Genomic DNA, 20,862 nt, shown 5'->3' with positions numbered 1-20,862 from the left:
AGACCCCCACAAAATTCCCCCAAAATCCCCTCTAGGACCCCCAAACTCCCCTGAGGCCCGGCCCCCTCGTCTTGGCCACGCCCATTGCTCTATAGCCACGCCCACCTCACCCTCCCATTGGCCACCGCTCCCGCGGCGACCCGGAAGTGGCTCCGCCCAGGCCGTGACCCGGAAGCGCAGCGGTAGCGGCGGGAGCGGCAGAGCGGCAGCCATGTGAGAGCGGCGGGGGAAAAACGGGGAAAAACGGGGAAAAAACGGGGAAAAAGGGGGAAAATCCGGGGCGAAATGGGGGGAGAACCAGAATGGGGAGCGGCGGGAGAACCGGGAGGGGAGCGGCGAGCGGGGGGAACCGGAGAGAGGCGGAACTGAGGAATGGGGGAACGGGGGGACGCGGAACGGGGCTGGGCCCGGGCCTGGGCCTGGGCTTGGTTTTGTCGCTGTGCTGGGCCTGCCGCTGTCCCCAAACCGGTCCGGTGTCCCCAAACCTGTCCCGGTGTCACTGAACCTGTCCCCGAACCTGTCCTGGTGTCCCCAAACCTGTCCCCATCCCTGTCCAGTGTCCTCAGACCTGTCCCCAGACCGGTCCCGGTGTCCCCAAACCGGTCCTGGTGTCCCCAGACCTGTCCTGCCTTGTCCTGTCACATCCCTGTCCGCAGGATCCGGGTGTCCCCATGCTGTCCCCACATGTCCCAGTGTCACCATGATGTCCCCACTGTCCCCAGGAGCTGCTGAACGAGCCCAAGAGCGAGATGACCCCAAAGAACGAGCTCCATGTCCCCTTGTTCCCCTGATTTCCATGATGTCCCCCTGGTATCCTGATGTCCCCTTGATGTCCCTGATGTCCCCCTGGTGTCCCCCAATGTCCCCAGGAGCTTCTAAACAAGCCCAAGAGCGAGATGACCCCAAGGAACGATCTCCATGTCCCCATATCCCCTTGTTCCCTTGATTTCCGTAATGTCCCCATGATGTCCCTGATGTCCCCCTGATGTCCCCACAGTCCCCAGGAGCTGCTGAACAAGCCCAAGAGCGAGATGACCCCAAAGAACGATCTCCATGTCCCCTTGTTCCCCTGATTTCCATGATGTCCCCCTGGTATCCAGATGTCCCCACGATGTCCCCACGATGTCCCTGATGCCCCCCTGGTGTCCCCAGGAGCTGCTGAACAAGCCCAAGAGCGAGATGACCCCAAAGAACGATCTCCATGTCCCCTTGTTCCCCTGATTTCCATGATGTCCCCCTGGTATCCAGATGTCCCCACGATGTCCCCACGATGTCCCTGATGCCCCCCTGGTGTCCCCAGGAGCTTCTGAACAAGCCCAAGAGCGAGATGCCCCCAAGGAACGTTCACCATGTTCCTCCATGTTTCCCACATCCCCGTGTTCCCTTGATGTTCCCCTGATTTCCGTGATGTCCCCATGGTATCCTGATTGTCCCCATGATGTCCCTGATGTCCCCACTGTCCCCAGGAGCCTGCTGAACAAGCCCAAGAGTGAGATGACCCCAAAGAACGATCTCCATGTCCCTCCATGTTCCCCACATCCCTGTGTTCCCTTGATGTTCCCCTGATTTCCGTGATGTGCCCCTGGTATCCTGATGTCCCCACGATGTCCCTGATGTCCCCCTGGTGTCCCCAGGAGCCTGCTGAACAAGCCCAAGAGCGAGATGCCCCCAAGGAACGATCTCCATGTCCCCACATCCCTGTGTTTCCTTGATGTTCCCCTGATTTCCGTGATGTCCCCCTGGTATCCTGATGTCCCCGCGATGTCCCTGATGTCCCCACGATGTCCCTGATGTCCCCCTGGTGTCCCCAGGAGCCTGCTGAACAAGCCCAAGAGCGAGATGACCCCAAAGAACGATCTCCATGTCCCCCTGCTCCCTTGATGTTCCCCTGATTTCCATGATGTCCCCCTGGTATCCTGATGTCCCCACGATGTCCCTGATGTCCCCACGATGTCCCTGATGTCCCCCTGGTGTCCCCAGGAGCCTGCTGAACAAGCCCAAGAGCGAGATGACGCCCGAGGAGCTGCAGAAGCGCGAGGAGGAGGAGTTCAACACGGGCCCGCTGTCGGTGCTGACGCAGAGCGTCAAGAACAACACCCAGGTGCTCATCAACTGCCGCAACAACAAGAAGCTGCTGGGCCGCGTCAAAGCCTTCGACAGGTGCGTCCTCGCTGCCACCAAGGCGTCACCTGGCTCCCCAAGGTGTCACCTGAGTCAGATCAGCGTCCCCACGGTGTCCCCGTGGTGTTCTGTGGTGGCCTCGGTTCTCCCAAGTTCAGCTCAGTGTCATCATGGGTTCCCCTGGGCCTTCAGCAGATTCATCTGCAGGGTTTGCAGTGTCCCCAAGGTGTCCCCAGGGTCCCCAAGGTGTCACATGGGTCCCTATGGTGTCCTCAGTGTCCCCTCGGTATCCCCAGGGTAACCCCAAGTTCAGCTCAGTGGCTTCAAGAGCTCTCCTGGGCCTTCAACAGATTCATCTCCAGGGTTTTCAGTGTCCCCAAGGTGTCACCAAGGGCTCCATGATGTCCCCATGGTGTCCTTGGTGTCCCCATGGTGGCCTCAGTTCTCATGGGTTCCCCTGGGCCTTCAACAGATTCATCTCTGGGGTTTTCAGTGTCCCCAAGGTGTCCCCAAGGTGTCCCCAAGGCCCCTATGGTGTCCCCGGGGTCACATCAGTCTTCCTACAGTATCCTCCCATTTTCCCCCAAAATCACCACTTTTTTCCCCCAAAATCCCTTATTTTTCCCCAAAATTCCCTTTTTTCCTCCCAAACTCCATTTCCTGACCCCAAATCCTCATTTTTTCCCAAAATCCCCATTTTCGCCCAAAATCCCCATTCTTTCCCCCTAAACCCCCATTTTTTTCCCCAAAATCCCCATTTTACCCCCAAAATCCCCATTTTCCCCCCAAAATCTCCATTTTCCCCCAAAAAATCCCCATTTTTTTCCCCAAAATCCATTTTTCCTCCCAAAATCCCCATTTTTTTTCCCCTAAATCCCCATTTTTCCCCCAAAACCCCCACTTTTTTCCCAAAAATCCCGTTTTCCCCCAAAATCCCGTTTTCCCCCCCCAAACTCCATTTCCTGACCCCAAAATCCCCATTTTCCCCCCAAAACACCTTTTTTTTTCCCCAAAACCCCATATTTTTCCCCCCAAACTCCATTTCCTGACCCCAAAATCCCCATTTTCCCCCCAAAACACCTTTTTTTTCCCCAAAACCCCATATTTTTCCTCCCAAACTCCATTTCCTGACCCCAAAACCCCATTTTTTTGGGTTTTTTTCCCCCAAATCCCCATTTTCCCCCCCAAAATCCCCATTTTTCCCCTCCCTCCCAGGCACTGTAACATGGTGCTGGAGAACGTCAAGGAGATGTGGACGGAGGTGCCCAAGAGCGGCAAAGGCAAGAAGAAATCCAAGCCCGTCAACAAGGACCGCTACATCTCCAAGATGTTCCTGCGCGGGGACTCCGTCATCGTGGTGCTCCGCAACCCCCTCATCGCCGGCAAATAGGGATGGGCATCTCCAGAACCTTCCGGAACCTTCCCAGATCCCCCAGAACCTTCCCAGAGCGGCTCCGTCATCATTGTGCTCTGTAACCCCCTCATGGCTGGGAAATAGGGATTGGTGGCTTTGGAATCTTCCAGAACCTTCCCAGATCCCCATGGAACCTTCCAGAACCTTCCCAGATCCTCCAGAACCATCACAGATCCCCATGGAACCTTCCGGAACCTTCCCAGATCTCTCAGAACCTTCCCAGAGCGGCTCCGTCATCGTGGTGCTCCGCAATGCCTTCATTGCTGGGAAATAGAGAATTCCTGATGGGAACATCTCCTGGAACCTTCTAGAACCTTCCCAGATCCTCCAGAACCATCGTAGATCCCCCCTGGAACCTTCCAGATCCTCATGGAACCTTCCAGAACCTTCCCAGGTCCCTCAGAACCTTCCCAGAGCGGCTCCGTCATCATTGTGCTCCGTAACCCCCTCATGGCTGGGAAATAGGGATTGGTGGCTTTGGAATCTTCCAGAACCTTCCCAGATCCCCATGGAACCTTCCAGAACCCTCCCAGATCCCCATGGAACCTTCCAGAACCTTCCCAGGTCCCCCAGAACCTTCCCAGAGCGGCTCTGTCATCGTGGTCCTCCGCAACCCCCTCATCGCTGGCAAATAGAGAATTCCTGATGGGAACATCTGCTGGAACCTTCCAGAACCTTCCCAGGTCCCTCAGAACCATCACAGATCCCCATGGAACCTTCCGGAACTTTCCCAGATCCTCCAGAACCTTCCCAGAGCGGCTCCATCATCGTTGTGCTCCGCAACGCCCCCATGGCTGGGAAATAGGGATTGGTGGCTTTGGAACCTTCCAGAACCTTCCCAGATCCCTCAGAACCATCACAGATCCCCCATGGAACCTTCCGGAACCTTCCCAGATCCTCCAGAACCATCACAGATCCCCATGGAACCTTCCAGAACCATCACAGATCCCCATGGAACCTTCCGGAACCTTCCCAGATCCTCCAGAACCATCACAGAACCTTCTGGAACCTTCCCAGATCCCTCAGAATCTTCCCAAACCTTCCAGAACCGTCGTAGATCCCCTTGGAACCTTCCAGAACCTTCCTAGAGCCTCCAGAACCCTCCCAGATACCCCTGGAACCTTCCGGAACCTTCCAGAATCATCCCAGATCCTCATGGAACCTTCCAGAACCTCCCCAGATCCCTCCAGAACCATCACAGATCCCCGTGGAACCTTCCAGAACCTTCCAGAACCTTCCCAAATTCCCCCAGGAGCCCCCAAGACCTCCTGGACCCCTCCCCCAAAATTCCCAGCCCGATTTTGGGGTTTTTTTGGGGGGATTTTGGGTTTTTTTGGGGTTTTTTTTGGGGAAGGATTTGGGGGGATTTTGGGCTTTTTGAGGAAGGATTTTGGGAGATTTTGGGAAGGATTTTGGGGGAGATTTTAGGGAAGGATTTGGGGGGAATTTGAGGGGGATTTTGGGGTTTTGGGGAAGGATTTTGAGTTTTTTTGGGGACGGATTTTGAGGGTTTTTTTGAGGATTTTGGGGACGGATTTTGAGGGATTTTTGGAGGATTTTGGGGAAGCATTTTGAGGGTTTTTGGGGACGGATTTTGAGGGGTTTTTGGAGGATTTTGGGGACGGATTTTGAGGGATTTTGGGGACGGATTTTGGGGTGTCCCCATCAATAAATTCTGCTCTGGTACCGGTGTCACCTCGTGTGTCCCCAAATTTGTCACCCCCCCCCTCCCAAAAAATGACAAAAAACCCCCCAGGAGCATCCAAAGGTTTTTATTCCCAAAAAATCCCAAAAAAAGGAAAAAGGGGGAGGCACCACGGGGGGGGAGGGGACAGCAAAGGGGGCGTGTCCCAGTTTGGGGGTGGGGGAGGGGGGCTGGGACCCCCCCTCAGATTTTCTTCTTTTGTGGCCGGACCCTCGGGAAGAGCTGGGGGGGGAAAGGGAGGTGAGACCCCCACCCCAAAAAAACCCAAAAAAACCCGATCCCAAAAAATCCCAATCCCAAAAAACCCCGATCCCAAAAACGCCAACCCCTAAAAAATAAAACCTGAGCCAAAAAAGAAAACCTAACCCCAAAAAAACCCCAAAAAACCCAATCCCAAAAAATCTAACTCCAAAAAAACTCCAAACCCAAAAAATCCCTATCCCAAAAAAATCCCAACGCCAAAAAAACCTAACCCCAAAAAATAAACCCCAATCCCAAAAAATAAAACCAATCCCAAAAAATCCTACTCCCAAAAAATCCAAATCCCAAAATAACTCCAACCCCAAAAAAACAAAACCAAAAACAACCCCCAAAAAAACCCAAACCCAGAAAATAAAACCAAACCCCCAAAAAAATCCCAACCCCAAGAAATGAACCCCAACCCCAAGAAATAAACCAAACCTCAAAAAAAACAACCCCAAAAAAACCCCATTCCCCAAAAATGCCAATCCCAAAAAATAAACCCCAACCCCAAAAAATAAAACCTGACCCAAAATACTAAAACAAAAACCCCCAAAGAAACCCCAATCCCCAAAAAATCCCAGTCCCAAAAAATCCAAACCCCCCCAAAAAAATCCCAATAAATCCCCCAAAAAAATCCAAACCCCAAAAGACCCAACCCCAATAAATCCCAAAAAAATCCCAACACCAAGAAAACTCAACCCCAAAAAAAACCCCAAAAAAATCCAATCCCAAAAAAACCCTCAATCCCAATAAAAAAACCCCCAAGCCCCCCAAAAATCTCAATCCCAAAAAATGCAACCCCCCCAAAAATACCCCTCCCCAAATTATCCTATAGGACCCTTCCCCAAATATCCCTATGGGACCCCTCCCCAATGGATTTAACCCCCCTAAGACCCCTCCCCAAACCCTTTATCCCCTATAGGACCCCTCCCCAATGGATTTAACCCCTATAGGACCCCTCCCCAATGGATTTAACTCCCCTGAGACCCCTCCCCAAACCCTTTATCCCCTATAGGACCCCTCCCCAATGGATTTAACCCCTCTGAGACCCCTCCCCAATGGATTTATCCCCTATAGGACCCCTCCCCAAATACCCCAACCCCCTCAGGTAACCCCTAAGACCCCTCCCCAAACCCTTTATCCCCTCTAAGACCCCTCCCCAATGGATTTATCCCCTAAGACCCCTCCCACATGGATTTACCCCCTATAGGACCCCTCCCCAATGGATTTATCCCCCCTGAGACCCCCCCCAAAGGATTTGGCCCCTATAGGACCCCTCCCCAAACCCTTTATCCCCTATAGGACCCCTCCCCAATGGATTTAACCCCTATGGGACCCCTCCCCAAACCCTTTATCCCCTATAGGACCCCTCCCCAAATACCCCAACCCCCTCAGGTGACCCCTAAGACCCCTCCCCAAACCCTTTATCCTCCTAAGACCCCTCCCAAATGGATTTAACCCCTCTGAGACCCCTCCCCAATGGATTTAACCCCCTAAGACCCCTCCCCAATGGATTTATCACCCTAAGACCCCTCCCCAAATACCCCACCACCCTCAGATGACTTCAGGGACCCCCACTCAAAAGCAACACGAGACCCCTCCCCAAACCCTTTATACCCTCTAAGACCCCTCCCCAATGGATTTACCCCCTCTAGGACCCCTCCCCAATGGATTTAACCCCTAGGGGACCCCTCCCCAAGTACCCCAGGCCCCTCCGACGACCCCCAGAGCCGCCCTCACCCCGAAGTAGTTGCGGGGCACGTATCCCTCGTGGCCGTAGAGGGACCCCCACCACCAGTCGAGCTCCTCGGGGGGCTCGCGGCGCAGGACGGTCACCGGCTCCCCCTCGCGGAACGAGAGCTCGTCCCCGAACTCGGCGCTGTAATCCCAGAGCGCGTACACCACGCCGCTGTTGAGCACGCCCATGCCCTGCTCCACCTCTGCGGGACACCCCGAAACACAGAATGTCACCCCAAAACCGCCCCGAGACCACCATATTGACAGAAACCCAAAATATCCCCAAAAATCCCCAAATATCCACACCCGACACCACGCCGCTGTTGAGCACGCCCATGCCCTGCTCCACCTCTGCGGGACACCCCGAAACACAGAATGTTACCCCAAAACCGCCCCGAGACCACCATATTGACAGAAACCCCAAAAATCCCCAAATATCCCCAAATATCCACACCCGACACCACGCCGCTGTTGAGCACGCCCATGCCCTGCTCCACCTCTGCGGGACACCCCAAAACACAGAATGTTACCCCAAAACACAGAATGTTACCCCAAAACTGCCCCGATATCGCAAAACCCACCTGGTACCCAAAAACATCCATAGAAACACCAAAAATCCCCAAATATCCCCAAATATCCCCACCCGACACGACCCCGCTGTTGAGCACGCCCATGCCCTGCTCCACCTCTGCGGGGACACCCCAAAACACAGAATGTTACCCCAAAACCACCCTGATATCCCAAAACCCAACTGGTACCCAAAAACATCCATAGAAACACCAAAAATCCCCAAATATCCCCAAATATCCCCACCCAACGCGACCCCGCTGTTGAGCACACCCATGCCCTGCTCCACCTCTGCGGGACACCCCAAAACACAGAATGTTACCCCAAAACCGCCCCGGTACCACCATATTGACAGAAACCCAAATGTCCCCAAAGATCCCCAAATATCCCCAAATATCCCCACCCGACATGACCCCGCTGTTGAGCACGCCCATGCCCTGCTCCACCTCTGCGGGACACCCCAAGACACAGAATGTCACCCCAAAACACAAAATGTCACCCCAAAACCGCCCTGAGACCACCGTATTGACAGAAACCCCAAAAATCCCCAAATATCCCCAAATATCCCCACCCGACATGATCCCACTGTTGAGCGCGCCCATGCCCTGCTCCACCTCTGCGGGACACCCCGAAACCCAAAATGTCACCCCAAAACACAAAATGTCACCCCAAAACACAAAATGTCACCCCAAAACCACAAAATGTCACCCCAAAACCGCCCCGAGACCACCATATTAACAGAAACCCCAAAAATCCCCAAAAATCCCCAAAGATCCCCACCTGACACCACCCCGCTCTTGAGCACCCCCATGCCCTGCTCCACCTCTGCGGGACACCCCGAAACCCAAAATGTCACCCCAAAACACAAAATGTCACCCCAAAACACAAAATGTCACCCCAAAACCACAAAATGTCACCCCAAAACCGCCCTGAGACCACCGTATTGACAGAAACCCCAAAAATCCCCAAATATCCCCAAATATCCCCACCCGACATGATCCCACTGTTGAGCGCGCCCATGCCCTGCTCCACCTCTGCGGGACACCCCGAAACCCAAAATGTCACCCCAAAACACAAAATGTCACCCCAAAACACAAAATGTCACCCCAAAACCACAAAATGTCACCCCAAAACCGCCCCGAGACCACCATATTAACAGAAACCCCAAAAATCCCCAAAAATCCCCAAAGATCCCCACCTGACACCACCCCGCTCTTGAGCACCCCCATGCCCTGCTCCACCTCTGCGGGACACCCCGAAACCCAAAATGTCACCCCAAAACACAAAATGTCACCCCAAAACCACAAAATGTCACCCCAAAACCGCCCCGAGACCACCATATTGACAGAAGCCCCAAAAATCCCCAAATATCCCCAAATATCCCCAAATATCCCCACCCGACATGACCCCGCTGTTGAGCACGCCCATGCCCTGCTCCACCTCTGCGGGGACGCCCCGGAACCCAAAATGTCACCCCAAAACCGCCCCGAGACCCCCAAACCACCCCCGTGCTGCCCTACTGACAGAAACCCCAAATCTCCCCATAACCCCCAGTCCCTCCCAGTCCCTCCCAGTCCCTCCCAGTTGCTCCCAGTGGCTCCCAGTACACACCAGTGAGGCAGCTGGAGCAGTCAGGTCACACCATAAACCCCATAAACCCCATAAACCCCATAAACCCCCGATCCCAGTACCCCATAACCCCACATCCCTCACATCCCCAGTCCCTCCCAGTGGCTCCCAGTCCCTCCCAGTCCCTCCCAGTACACACCAGTGAGGCAGCTGGAGCAGTTGGCGTAGCCCTCGCGGTACGGGTCACACCATAAACCCCCAATATCCCCAGTTCCCACTCCCAGTACCCCATAACCCCACATCCCCAGTCCCTCCCAGTCCCTCCCAGTGCTCCCAGTCCCTCCCAGTGCTCCCAGTACACACCAGTGAGGTAGCTGGAGCAGTCGGCGTAGCCCTCGCGGTAGGGGTCGCATTTCTCCACCGCCAGGCTGCCGTCGCTGGCCGTGGTGGCGAAGATGGCGGCGCCGTGCCGCACCAGGGCCACGCACACGCCGGTGTCGTTGCACGAGGCCGCGCAGTGCAGGGGGGTCCTGAAAAACCCCCAAAATTGAGGGGGATGCGCCCCGAAAGTTGGGGGACCACGCCCAAAAGTTGGGGGGGACCACGCCCAAAAGTTGGGGGACCACGCCCAAAAGTTGGGGGACCACACCCAAAAGTTGAGGGGCCACCCCCAAAAGTTGTTGTCCTGCCCCGCCCTCCAAGTCCCTTAAGCCCCTGTCCCCCGTGTCCCCCCATGTCCCCCCATTGTCCCCCCATTTTCCCCCTATTGTCCTCATTGTCCCCCCCGTTGTCCTCCCATTGTGTCCCCATTGTCCCCATTGTCCCCATTGTCCTCCCCATTGTCCCCATTGTCCCCATGTCCCCATTGTCCCCATTATGCCCATTGTCCCCCATGTCCCCCCATTGTCCCCATTGTCCCCCATTGTCCCCATGGTCCCCATTGTCCCCATTATCCCCATTGTCCCCATGTCCCCATTGTCCCCATGTCCCCATTGACCCCATTATCCCCATTGTCCCCCATGTCCTCACTGTCCCCATTGTCCCCCATTGTCCCCATTATCCCCCCATTGTCCCCATTCTCCCCCTCATTGTCCCCCATTATCCCCATTGTCCCCATTGTCCCCATTATCCCCATTGTGTCCCCAGTATCCCCACCATTATCCCTATTATCCTCATTGTCCCCACTGTTCCCATGTCCCCATTGTCCCCCCCATTGTCCCCACTGTCCCTCACCACCCGTGGCTGTCGGGGGAGTTGACGTTGGCGCCGCTGGCGATCAGGAACTCCACGATGGCGTAGTTGGCGCCGCAGATGGCGTTGTGCAGCGCCGTGATGCCCTCGTCGTTGGGCTGGCTCGGGTCGTTCAGCTGGGGACAGCCAGGCGTGTCCCCTCGCTGCCACCTGGGTGTCCCTGCTGTCCCCTCACTGCCACCCGGGTGTCCCTGCTGTCCCCTCGCTGCCACCCGGCTGTCCCTGCTGTCCCCTCACTGCCACCCGGCTGTCCCTGCTGTCCCCTGGCTGCCACCCGGCTGTCCCTGCTGTCCCCTCGCTGCCACCCGGGTGTCCCTGCTGTCCCCTCACTGCCACCTGGGTGTCCCTGCTGTCCCCTCACTGCCACCCGGGTGTCCCTGCTGTCCCCTGGCTGCCACCCGGCTGTCCCTGCTGTCCCCTCGCTGCCACCCGGGTGTCCCTGCTGTCCCCTCACTGCCTCCTGGGTGTCCCTGCTGTCCCCTCACTGCCACCCGGGTGTCCCTGCTGTCCCCTGGCTGCCACCCGGGTGTCCCTGCTGTCCCCTGGCTGCCACCCGGCTGTCCCTGCTGTCCCCTCACTGCCTCCTGGGTGTCCCTGCTGTCCCCTCACTGCCACCCGGGTGTCCCTGCTGTCCCCTCACTGCTCCCCGGCTGTCCCTGCTGTCCCCTCACTGCCACCTGGGTGTCCCTGCTGTCCCCTCACTGCTCCCCGGCTGTCCCTGCTGTCCCCTCACTGCCCCCCGGCTGTCCCTGCTGTCCCCTCACTGCCACCTGGGTGTCCCTGCTGTCCCCTCACTGCCCCCCGGCTGTCCCTGCTGTCCCCTCGCTGCCACCCGGGTGTCCCTGCTGTCCCCTCACTGCCACCCCGGGGACACCCCTGGGGACACCCCTGATGTCCCCATTGTCACCCAGCCCTGCTGTCCCCAACCCCCTGTCCCCACTGTCCCCACCTGTCCCCCACTGTCCCCACTGTCCCCAACCCCTTCTCCGTGTCCCCCACTCCATCCCCACTGTCCCCACTTGTCCCTGCTCTCCTCCCCCTTGTCCCCGCTGTCCCCCCTTGTCCCCACTGTCCCCCCTTGTCCCTGCTATCCTCCCAGTGTCCCCAGTGTCACCTCTGCCACCGCCTGCTGCACCACATCCAGCTCCCACTGTCCCCAGTGTCCCCAGTGTCCCCAGTGTCCCTGCTGTCCCCATTGTCACCTCTGCCACCGCCTGCTGCACCACGTCCAGCTCCCACTGTCCCTCCCCACTGTCCCCAGTGTCCCCTCCTGTCCCTGCTGTCCCCCCAGTGTCCCCAGTGTCCCCATTGTCACCTCTGCCACCGCCTGCTGCACCACGTCCAGCTCCCACTGTCCCTCCAGTGTCCCCACTGTCCCCAGTGTCCCCAGTGTCCCTGCTGTCCCCACTGTCACCTCTGCCACCGCCTGCTGCACCACGTCCAGCTCTCCGGTCAGGGCCGCGTCCAGCAGCAGCACCAGGGGGTTCAGCCGCACCCGCGCCCCGGGGCGGCGCCGCGGCGAGGAGGGGTCGCGCAGGGCCGAGCGCAGCTCCTGCCACAGCGGGGACATGGCCTTGGACACTGGGGACACCACCCTGGGACAGCCCCAACCCTTGGGGACATGGCCTTGGACACTGGGGACACCACCCGGGACATTGGGGACACCACCCTGGGACAGCCTCGGACACTGGGGACACCAGCCCGGACAGCCCCGGACATTGGGGACATGGCCTTGGACACTGGGGACACCAGCCCGGACACTGGGGACACCACCCTGGGACAGCCCCGGACACGGGGGACATGGCCTTGGACACTGGGGACACCAGCCTGGGACAGCCCCGGACACTGGGGACATGGCCTTGGGCACTGGGGACACCAGCCCGGACATTGGGGACACCACCCCGGGACAGCCCCGGACACTGGGGACACCACCCTGGGATAGCCCCGGACAAGGGGACATCACCCCGGACATTGGGGACACCACACCGGGACAGCCCCGACCCTTGGGGACATCACCTTGGGCATTGGGGACATCACTCCAGACATTGGGGACACCGAGGACACCCCCGGGGCATTCCAGGGGACAATGACACCTCAGGGGTCTCAGAGGCACAGGGACACCGTGTGTGTGGGGGGGGGGTCCCACAGTGACAGTGACACTTGGGGGCGGGTCCCACAGTGACAGTGACACTTGGGGGGGTCCCACAGTGACAGTGACACTTGGGGGGGTCCCACAGTGACAGTGACACTTGGGGGAGTGTCCACAGTGACAGTGACACTTGAGGGGGGGTCCCACAGTGACAGTGACACTTGGGGGCGGGTCCCACAGTGACAATGACACTTGGGCGGGTCCCACAGCGACAGTGACACTTGGGGGGGGGGTCCCACAGTGACAGTGACACTTGGGGGATGTCCCACAGTGACAGCGACACTTGAGGGGGGGGTCCCACAGTGACAGTGACACTTGAGGGGGGGGGGGGTCCCACAGTGACAGTGACACTTGAAGGGGGGGGTCCCACAGTGACAATGACACTTGAGGGGGGGTCCCACAGTGACAGTGACACTTGGGGGAGTGTCCCACAGTGACACTTGAGGGGGGGTCCCACAGTGACAATGACACTTGAGGGGGGGGGTCCCACAGTGACAATGACACTTGAGGGAGGGTCCCACAGTGACAGTGACACTTGAGGGGGGGGGTCCCACAGTGACAGTGACACTTGAGGGGGGGGGTCCCACAGTGACACTTGAGGGCGGGTGGGTCCCACAGTGACACTTGGGGGATGTCCCACAGTGACAGTGACACTTGGGGGAGTGTCCACAGTGACAGTGACACTTGGGGAGGGTCCCACAGTGACAGTGACACTTGGGGGAGTCCCACAGCGACACTTGAGGGGGGGGTCCCACAGCGACAACGCCACCGCCCGTCCCCACTCACCGGCACCTGCCCCGCTCCCCCGCCCGCCGCCGCCGCCGCCGGTGCCACCGGGGCCGAACCCTCCAGGGCAGCAGCAGCAGCAGCAGGAGGAGGAGGAGGAGGAGGAGGAGGAGGAAGAGGAGGAGGAGGAGGCGACAGCGGCAGCGCCGCCTCCCCGCCGCCTTCCCCGGGCGCGGCGGCCGTGCCGGGCCGGTGCAGCAGGCGCGGGATCAGCTGCCGGTAGTGGCGGGTGCGCGCCGGGGCGGCGGCGGGCCCGGGGCTCTGCTCCATGGAGCCCCGGCGCTTCAGCGGCCGCGGCATCTCCGCCAGAACGCGGGCGACCTCCTGGAACTCGGGCACCCTGCGGGCCTCGGGCGGCAGCAGCGGCTGCAGCCGCGTGGGGCTGAGCGGGCGGGCCGGGGGCGCCTCGGGGGGACCCTCCGGGGGCGCCTCGGGGGGACCTTCCGGGGGTCCCTCGGCGTCCGAGCAGCGCAGGAGCCGCTCCAGCTCCGCCTCGGGCTCCGGAGGCTCGGGGGGCGCGGGGCGGGTGGGAGCTGCGGAGGGGGGAAAGGGGTGAGGAGGGGGGGGGGGATAAAATTGGGGAGGGGGAAAGGGGGAGAGCACAAAAATCCCCGTTTTAGCCCCCCCCCCCAAAATCCCCGTTTTACCCCCCCCAAAATCCCCTTTTTACCCCCCAAATCCACTTTTCACCCCCCCATCCCCTTCTTACCCCCAAAATCCCCTTTTTACCCCCCAAAATCCCCATTTTACCCCAAATCCACTTTTCACCCCCCATCCCCTTCTTACCCCCAAAATCCCCTTTTTACCCCCAAACCCCCTCAAATCCCCTTTTTACCCCCCCAAAATCCCCTTTTTACCCCAAATCCCCTTTTCACCCCCCCATCCCCTTCTTACCCCCCAAAATTCCCTTTTTACCCCCCAAACACCCCCAAACACCCCTAAATCCCCCAAAATCCCCCTTTTTACCCCCCCAAATCCCCTTCTTACTCCCCAAATCCCTTTCTCACTCCCCAAAATTCCCTTTTTACCCCCCAAACCCCCCCAAAATCCCGTTTTCACCCCCCTCAAATACCCCTAAATCCCCCCTAAATCCCCTTTTTACCCCCCAAATCCTCTTTTCACCCCCCCAAAATTCCCTTTTTACCCCCCCAAAAACCCCCAAACACCCCTAAATCCCCCCAAAATCCCCTTCTTACCCCCAAATCCCCTTCTTACTGCCCCAAATTCCCTTTTTACCCCCCAAACTCCCCCCAAAATCCCCTTTTTACCCCCCAAACCCCCCCAAATCCCCTTTTCCCCCTCCTTTTTACCCCCCAAACCCCCCCAAAATTCCCTTTTCACCCCCCCAAAATCCCCCTTTTCCCCCCCCCAAACACCCCCAAAATCCCCATTTTACCCCCCCAATCCCCATTTTACCCCCCCAAATCCCCTTTTTACCCCCCAAAATCCCTTTTCCCCCTCCCCAAACCCCTCTCACCTTCCCCCCCAGCCATTCCCGACGGTCCCATCCCCAGCGCCGGCAGCTTTTGGGGTGACCCCCGCAGTGTCCCCCCGGCTTGGGGGGCGCCGCCGCCAGGGGGCGCCGCCCTGGGCCCCCCCTGCTCCCAGAAGGCGTTTTGGAGGCGGAAGATCATGGAGAGGGGCAGGGGCTTGTGGCGGGGGGGCCTCCCGGCCGGGGGGGGCACGGGGATGCGCGACACCGGCTGCAGTGGGTGCTGCTGTGGGTGCTGTGGGTGCTGCTGTGGGTGCTGCTGCTGCTGTGGGTGCTGCTGCAGGGGCCACCCCCGGGGCAGCGTCCGCGCCCGGAACGGGGACAGGGACAGCGGCGATGTCACCGCCGTGCCCCCGATGGGTTCCTGCTGCTGCTGCTGCTGCTGCTGCTGCTGCTGGCGCCGCTCCAGAGGGGAGAGCTTGTAATTGCGCGGCAGAGTGGCGCTGTGGGAGCCGAAGGGGCTGTCCTGGGGGGGGAGAGAAAAAGGGGTTAAAAAAAAAAAATGGGGGGGTGGGGGGGGGGGGGGGGTGAAAATGGGGTGAAAAAAAAGGGGTTTAAAGGGTTAAAGATGGGGTTAAAAATGGGGTTAAAAGGGTTAAAGATGGAGTTAAAGATGGGGTGAAAAAAAAGGGGTTTAAAGGGTTAAAGATGGGGTTAAAAATGGGGTTAAAAGGGTTAAAGATGGAGTTAAAGATGGGGTGAAAAAAGGGGTTTAAAGGGTTAAAGATAGGGTTAAAATAGGGTTAAAAAAGGAGTTTAAAGGGTTAAAGATAGGGTTAAAATAGGGTTAAAAAAGGAGGTTAAAGATGGAGTTAAAAAAAGGAGTTTGAAGGGTTAAAGATGGGGTTAAAAATGGGTGTTAAGAGGGTTAAAAAAGGGGTTTTAAAGGGTTAAAGATGGGGTTAAAAATGGGTTTAAAAATGGAGTTTAAAGGGTTAAAGATGGGGTTAAAAAAGGAGGTTAAAGATGGGGTTAAAGATGGGGTTAAAAAGGGGTTAAAAGGGGTTTTAAAGGGTTAAAGATGGGGTTAAAAATGGGGTTAAAAAGGAGTTTAAAGGGTTAAAAATGGGGTTAAAAAAGGAGGTTAAAGATGGGGTTAAAAATGGGGTTAAAAGGGGTTTTAAAGGGTTAAAGATGGGGTTAAAAATGGGTTTTAAAAAGGAGGTTAAAGATGGAGTTTAAAAAAGGAGTTTGAAGGGTTAAAGATGGAGTTAAAAAAGGAGTTTGAAGGGTTAAAGATGGGGTTAAAAAAGGAGTTTAAAGGATTAAAGATGGGGTTTAAAAAAAGGAGTTTAAAGGGTTAAGAATGGGTTAAAAATGGGGTTTAAAAAATGGGGTTTAAAAGGGGTTAAAAATGGGCGTTAAAAGGGTTATAAAGGGGTTAAAAATGGGTTTTAAAAGCGTTAAAAATGGGTTTTAAAAGCATTAAAAAGGGGTTAAAAAGGGGCTTTAAAAGGGTTAAAAATGGGCTTAAAAATGAGTTTTAAAAGGGTTAAAAATGGCTTAAAAGGGTTAAAAAGGTTTTTTGTTCGTTTTTTTTTTTGGGGGGGTGGTTTAAGCTTTGGGACCCCCCCCCCCAAAATCCCAAATTTCGGGGCCCACCTTGCCGGAATCCAGGCTGGATTCCCTCCACAGCCCCAGCGAGGGGCGGCCTTGGGGCTCGGGGGTCCCTGGGGAGGGGGGGACACCGAGGTCATTGGGGGGGGGGGGGGGGGACACACGGACACGACCCTAAAAAGGTGGGGGGGGGCTCGGGAGACCCCCCCAAAAAAATCCTGGAATTCCCTCCCCAAACTCAAATCCCAAAAAACGTCCCCAGGTTCCCCCAAAAAGCCCCCCCAGACCCCCATAAACCCCAGCAGGTGCCACCCCCAATGTCCCCAGGTGTCCCCAAACCCCCCCAGTGCCCCCAAATCCCCTTCCCCACCCCTGAGACCCCCAAAAAAAGCCCAAAAGCCCCAAAAAAGCCCCAAAACCCCCCCAAAAAAGCCCCTCCAAACCCCCATAAACCCCAGCAGGTGCCACCCCCCGATGTCCCCAGGTGTCCCCCGATGTCCCCCGATGTCCCCAGGTGTCCCCAGGTGTCCCCAGCCCCCCTCTCACGGTCGTAGCCCCCCGGTTTTTTCTCGTAGGCCACGTCCAGGTCGGACTCGTTCCAACTCTTCTGCGGCCGCCGCTTGAGGCCGAGGTCATCTGGGGTGGGGACAGCGATGGGGACAGGGTTGGGGACACGGGGACAGGGTTGGGGACACGGGGACAATGATGGGGACACAGGGACAGGGTTGGGGACACGGGGACAGGGTTGGGGACACGGGGACAGGGTTGGGGACACAGGGACAATGATGGGGACAGGGTTGGGGACACCCCAGGAACAGCAATGGGGACACGGGGACAGGGTTGGGGACACGGGGACGGGGTTGGGGACACCCAAGGAACAGCAATGGGGACACGGGGACAGAGATGGGGACAGGGATGGGGACACGGGGACAGGGGGACAGGGTTGGGGACAGGGTTGGGGACACGGGGACAGAGATGGGGACAGCGATGGGGACAGGGTTGGGGACACGGGGACGGGGTTGGGGACGGGGTTGGGGACACGGGGACAGGGTTGGGGACACGGGGACAGTGATGGGGACAGGATTGGGGACACGGGGACAGCGATGGGGACACGGGGACGGGGTTGGGGACAGTGATGGGGACAACGATGGGGACACGGGGACAGCAATGGGGACACCCCAGGAACAGCGATGGGGACACGGGGACAGGGTTGGGGACACGGGGACAGGGTTGGGGACAGGATTGGGGACACGGGGACGGGGTTGGGGACAATGATGGGGACACGGGGACAGGGTTTAGGGACAGCCCAGGTGGCCCAAACCCCCCCCAGCACAGACCAGCCCCTCTCTGTGTCCCCATCTTGTCCCCTCGATGTCCCCCCCCTTATCCCCATAATGTCCCCCCCATGTCCCCCCCTTACCCCCTCTCTGTCCCCTCCATGTCCCCCCCTTGTGCCCCCCATGTCACTCTCTGTCCCCCCCTTATCCCCTCTGTGTCCCCGCCATGTCCCCCCCTTTTTCCGCCCCTTATCCCCCTCCACGTCCCCCACTTTATCCCCCCATGTCCCCCCTTATCCCCCCATGTCTGCCCCCATGTCCCCCCCCTTATCTCCCCATGTCCCCCCCCATATCCCCCCCATATCCCCCATTTATCCCCCCCATGTCCCCCCCTTATCCTCCCCATGTCCCCCCCATATCCCCCCTTTTTCACCCCCTTTTTCCCCCCCTTTATCCCCCCATGTCCCCCCCACATCCCCCCCTTTTTCCCTCCTTTTTCCCCCCATTTTTGCCCCCATGTCCCCCCCCTTTATCCCCCCATGTCCCCCCCTTTATCCCCCCATATCCCCCCCTTTTTCCCCCCTTTTTCCCCGCCATGTCCCCCCCTTTATCCCACCCATGTCCCCCCCATGTCCCCCCATTTTCCCTCCTTTATCCCCCCCATATCCCCCCTTTATCCCCCCCATATCCCCCCCTTTATCCCCCCCATGTCCCCCCCATATTGCCCCCCATGTCCGCCCCCATGTCCTCCCCTTATCCCCCCCATATCCCCCCCTTTTTGCCCCCATGTCCCCCCCTTTATTCCCCCTGTGTCCCCTCCGTGTCCCCTCTCTGTCCCCCCCTTATCCCCCCATTTTCCCCCCTTATCTCCCCCCATGTCCCCCCCCCATTTTGTCCTCCCCCCCCCGTTGCCCCCGTGTCCCTCACCCTGTGTCCGGAACGTTCCGGGGGGGGCCGCTCAGGGACGGGTACAGCGCCTGCACCTCGTACGGGGGGGGGGCCGGGGGTCTCTCGGTGCCGAACGCCCCCCCCGGGGACCCCCCGAGCCCCCCCAGGAGCTCGAAGGGCCGCAGGAGGAGGGCGGGGGGGGGGGCGTGGGGAGGGGGCTCTGCCCGGGCTGGGCACCGCCAGCACCTTGGGCCGAGGGGAGGGGGCTCGTTCCAGCTCCGCCCCCCCCGCCCAGCAAATGGGGCGGGGGTCGCCCCAAAGGCTCCCCGAGACCCCCCCCCCAATTCCAGAGCGTCCCCCAGGAGGCTCCGGCGGCTCGAGCGGCTCCGGCCGGGGCTGCTCTGCTCCTGGCCACGAAGGGGTTAAACGGGGTTTAGGGGGAATTTAAGGGGGATTTGGGGGGGATTTGGGGCGACCCCTCCTCAAAATCCCCCCCTCCCCCCAAAAAAAATGAAAAATTCCCGGGGCTCACTTTGGGGGGGGGTCCGGGCCCGTCCGTCCAGAGGGACTCGAGCTGGCGCGAGAGCTCGTCCACCTTGGCCACGGCCGTGTCCAGCTCCACCTGCTTCAGGTCCATGTGCTGCATGGCCAGGGCTGGATTTGGGGTCAAAACAGGGGATTTAGGAACATGGATGAGGATTTGGGGACATGGGTTTGGGGTCATGGATTTGGGGTCATGGGTTTGGGATGGGGGTTAAAGGATTTGTCCACGGCCGTGTCCAGCTCCACCTGCTTCAGGTCCATGTGCTGCATGGCCAGGGCTGGATTTGGGGTCAGAAAAGGGGATTTAGGAACATGGATGAGGATTTAGGGACGTGGGTTTGGGTTTAGGGTAAAGGATTCGGGATGGGGATAAAGGATTTGGGATGGGGGATAAAGGATTTGTCCATGGCCGTGTCCAGCTCCACCTGCTTCAGGTCCATGTGCTGCATGGCCAGGGCTGAAAATGGGGTGAAAACAGGGGATTTAGGAACATGGATGAGGATTTGGGGACGTGGGTTTGGGTTTAGGGTCATGGATTTGGGGTGGGGATGAAGGATTTGGGGTGGGGATAAAGGATTTGGCCACTTTGGCCATGGCCGTGTCCAGCTCCACCTGCTTCAGGTCCATGTGCTGCAGGGCCAGGGCTGAAAATGGGGTGAAAAACGGGGATTTAGGAACATGGGTTTGGGGTGGGGGTCATGGATTTGGGATGGGAATAAAGGATTTAGGGTCATGGATTTGGGGACATGGGTTTGGGATGGGGGATAAAGGATTCCTCCATGGCCGTGTCCAGCTCCACCTGCTTCAGGTCCCTGTGCTGCATGGCCAGGGCTGGATTTGGGGTAGGAAAATGGGATTTAGGAACATGGATTTGGGGTGAGAATACAGGATTTAGGAACATGAGTTTGAGGTGAGAATACAGGATTTAGGAACATGAGTTTGAGGTGAGAAAAAGGGATTTAGGAACATGGATTTGGGGTGGGAATAAAGGATCCAGGGTCATGGATTTGGGGTCCATGGGCTGCATGACCAGGGCTGGATTTGGGGTGAGAAAAGGAGATTTAGGAACATGAGTTTGAGGTGAGAATACAGGATTTAGGAACATGGGTTTGGGGTGGGAAAAAGGGATTTAGGAACATGGATTTGGGGTGAGAATACAGGATTTAGGAACATGAGTTTGAGGTGAGAATACAGGATTTAGGGTCATGGGTTTGGGGTGGGAATAAAGGATTTAGGGTCATGGATTTGGGGTGGGAATAAAGGATCCGGGTCATGGATTTGGGGTCCATGGGCTGCATGGCCAGGGCTGAATTTGGGGTAGGAAAATGGGATTTAGGAACATGGATTTGGGGTGAGAATAAAGGATTTAGGAACATGGGTTTGGGGTGGGAAAAAGGGATTTAGGAACATGGATTTGGGGTGGGAATACAGGATTTAGGGTCATGGGTTTGGGGTGAGAATAAAGGATTTAGGAACATGGGTTTGGGGTGAGAATACAGGATTTAGGAACATGAGTGTGAGGTGAGAATAAAGGATTTAGGAACATGGGTTTGGGGTCCATGG

General features: G+C 57.9%; 2 protein-coding genes and 1 long non-coding RNA gene across 8 annotated transcripts; 1 reads left to right on the top strand and 2 right to left on the bottom strand.

The window, feature by feature from the left end:
• Positions 1-114: 114 nt before the first annotated feature.
• Positions 115-4,822, top strand: SNRPD2 (small nuclear ribonucleoprotein D2 polypeptide). Of its 6 annotated transcripts, XR_011677817.1 has the most exons (5): positions 115-213; positions 1,981-2,160; positions 3,337-3,540; positions 3,721-3,750; positions 3,942-4,273. XR_011677817.1 is itself a non-coding variant. In XM_071419977.1 (4 exons), coding segments are annotated over exons 1-3 (357 nt in total). In that variant the 5' UTR covers positions 115-211; the 3' UTR covers positions 3,512-3,540; positions 4,412-4,822. The 6 variants fall into 6 exon arrangements, 5 of the variants coding, with proteins under 5 accessions (XP_071276078.1, XP_071276077.1, XP_071276074.1 ...); XM_071419977.1 differs by lacking the exons at positions 3,721-3,750; positions 3,942-4,273 and adding an exon at positions 4,412-4,822; XM_071419976.1 differs by lacking the exon at positions 3,721-3,750 and having other exon boundaries at positions 4,082-4,273.
• Positions 3,710-4,188, bottom strand: LOC139586495 (uncharacterized). The gene is made up of 3 exons (XR_011677818.1): positions 4,061-4,188; positions 3,912-3,941; positions 3,710-3,839 (listed from the first exon to the last, which is right to left on the bottom strand). It is a non-coding gene; the product is annotated as an uncharacterized lncRNA (long non-coding RNA).
• Positions 4,823-5,080: 258 nt separating the features above from the next.
• Positions 5,081-19,997, bottom strand: PPP1R13L (protein phosphatase 1 regulatory subunit 13 like). The gene is made up of 11 exons (XM_071419969.1): positions 19,289-19,997; positions 18,796-19,163; positions 17,138-17,463; positions 16,637-16,704; positions 15,020-15,500; positions 13,543-14,075; positions 12,022-12,159; positions 10,590-10,723; positions 9,720-9,886; positions 7,224-7,423; positions 5,081-5,462 (listed from the first exon to the last, which is right to left on the bottom strand). The coding sequence occupies exons 1-11, from the start codon at positions 19,478-19,480 to the stop codon at positions 5,424-5,426; spliced, it is 2,646 nt and encodes an 881-aa protein (XP_071276070.1). The 5' UTR covers positions 19,481-19,997; the 3' UTR covers positions 5,081-5,423.
• Between the last annotated feature and the right edge of the window lie 865 nt (positions 19,998-20,862).

Source organism: Agelaius tricolor, unplaced genomic scaffold, assembly GCF_023055355.1.
Source record: "Agelaius tricolor isolate 1412-34295 unplaced genomic scaffold, bAgeTri1.0.p SCAF_119, whole genome shotgun sequence".
NCBI lineage: Eukaryota > Metazoa > Chordata > Aves > Passeriformes > Icteridae > Agelaius > Agelaius tricolor.
This window is presented reverse-complemented; position numbering and strand designations above follow the sequence as displayed.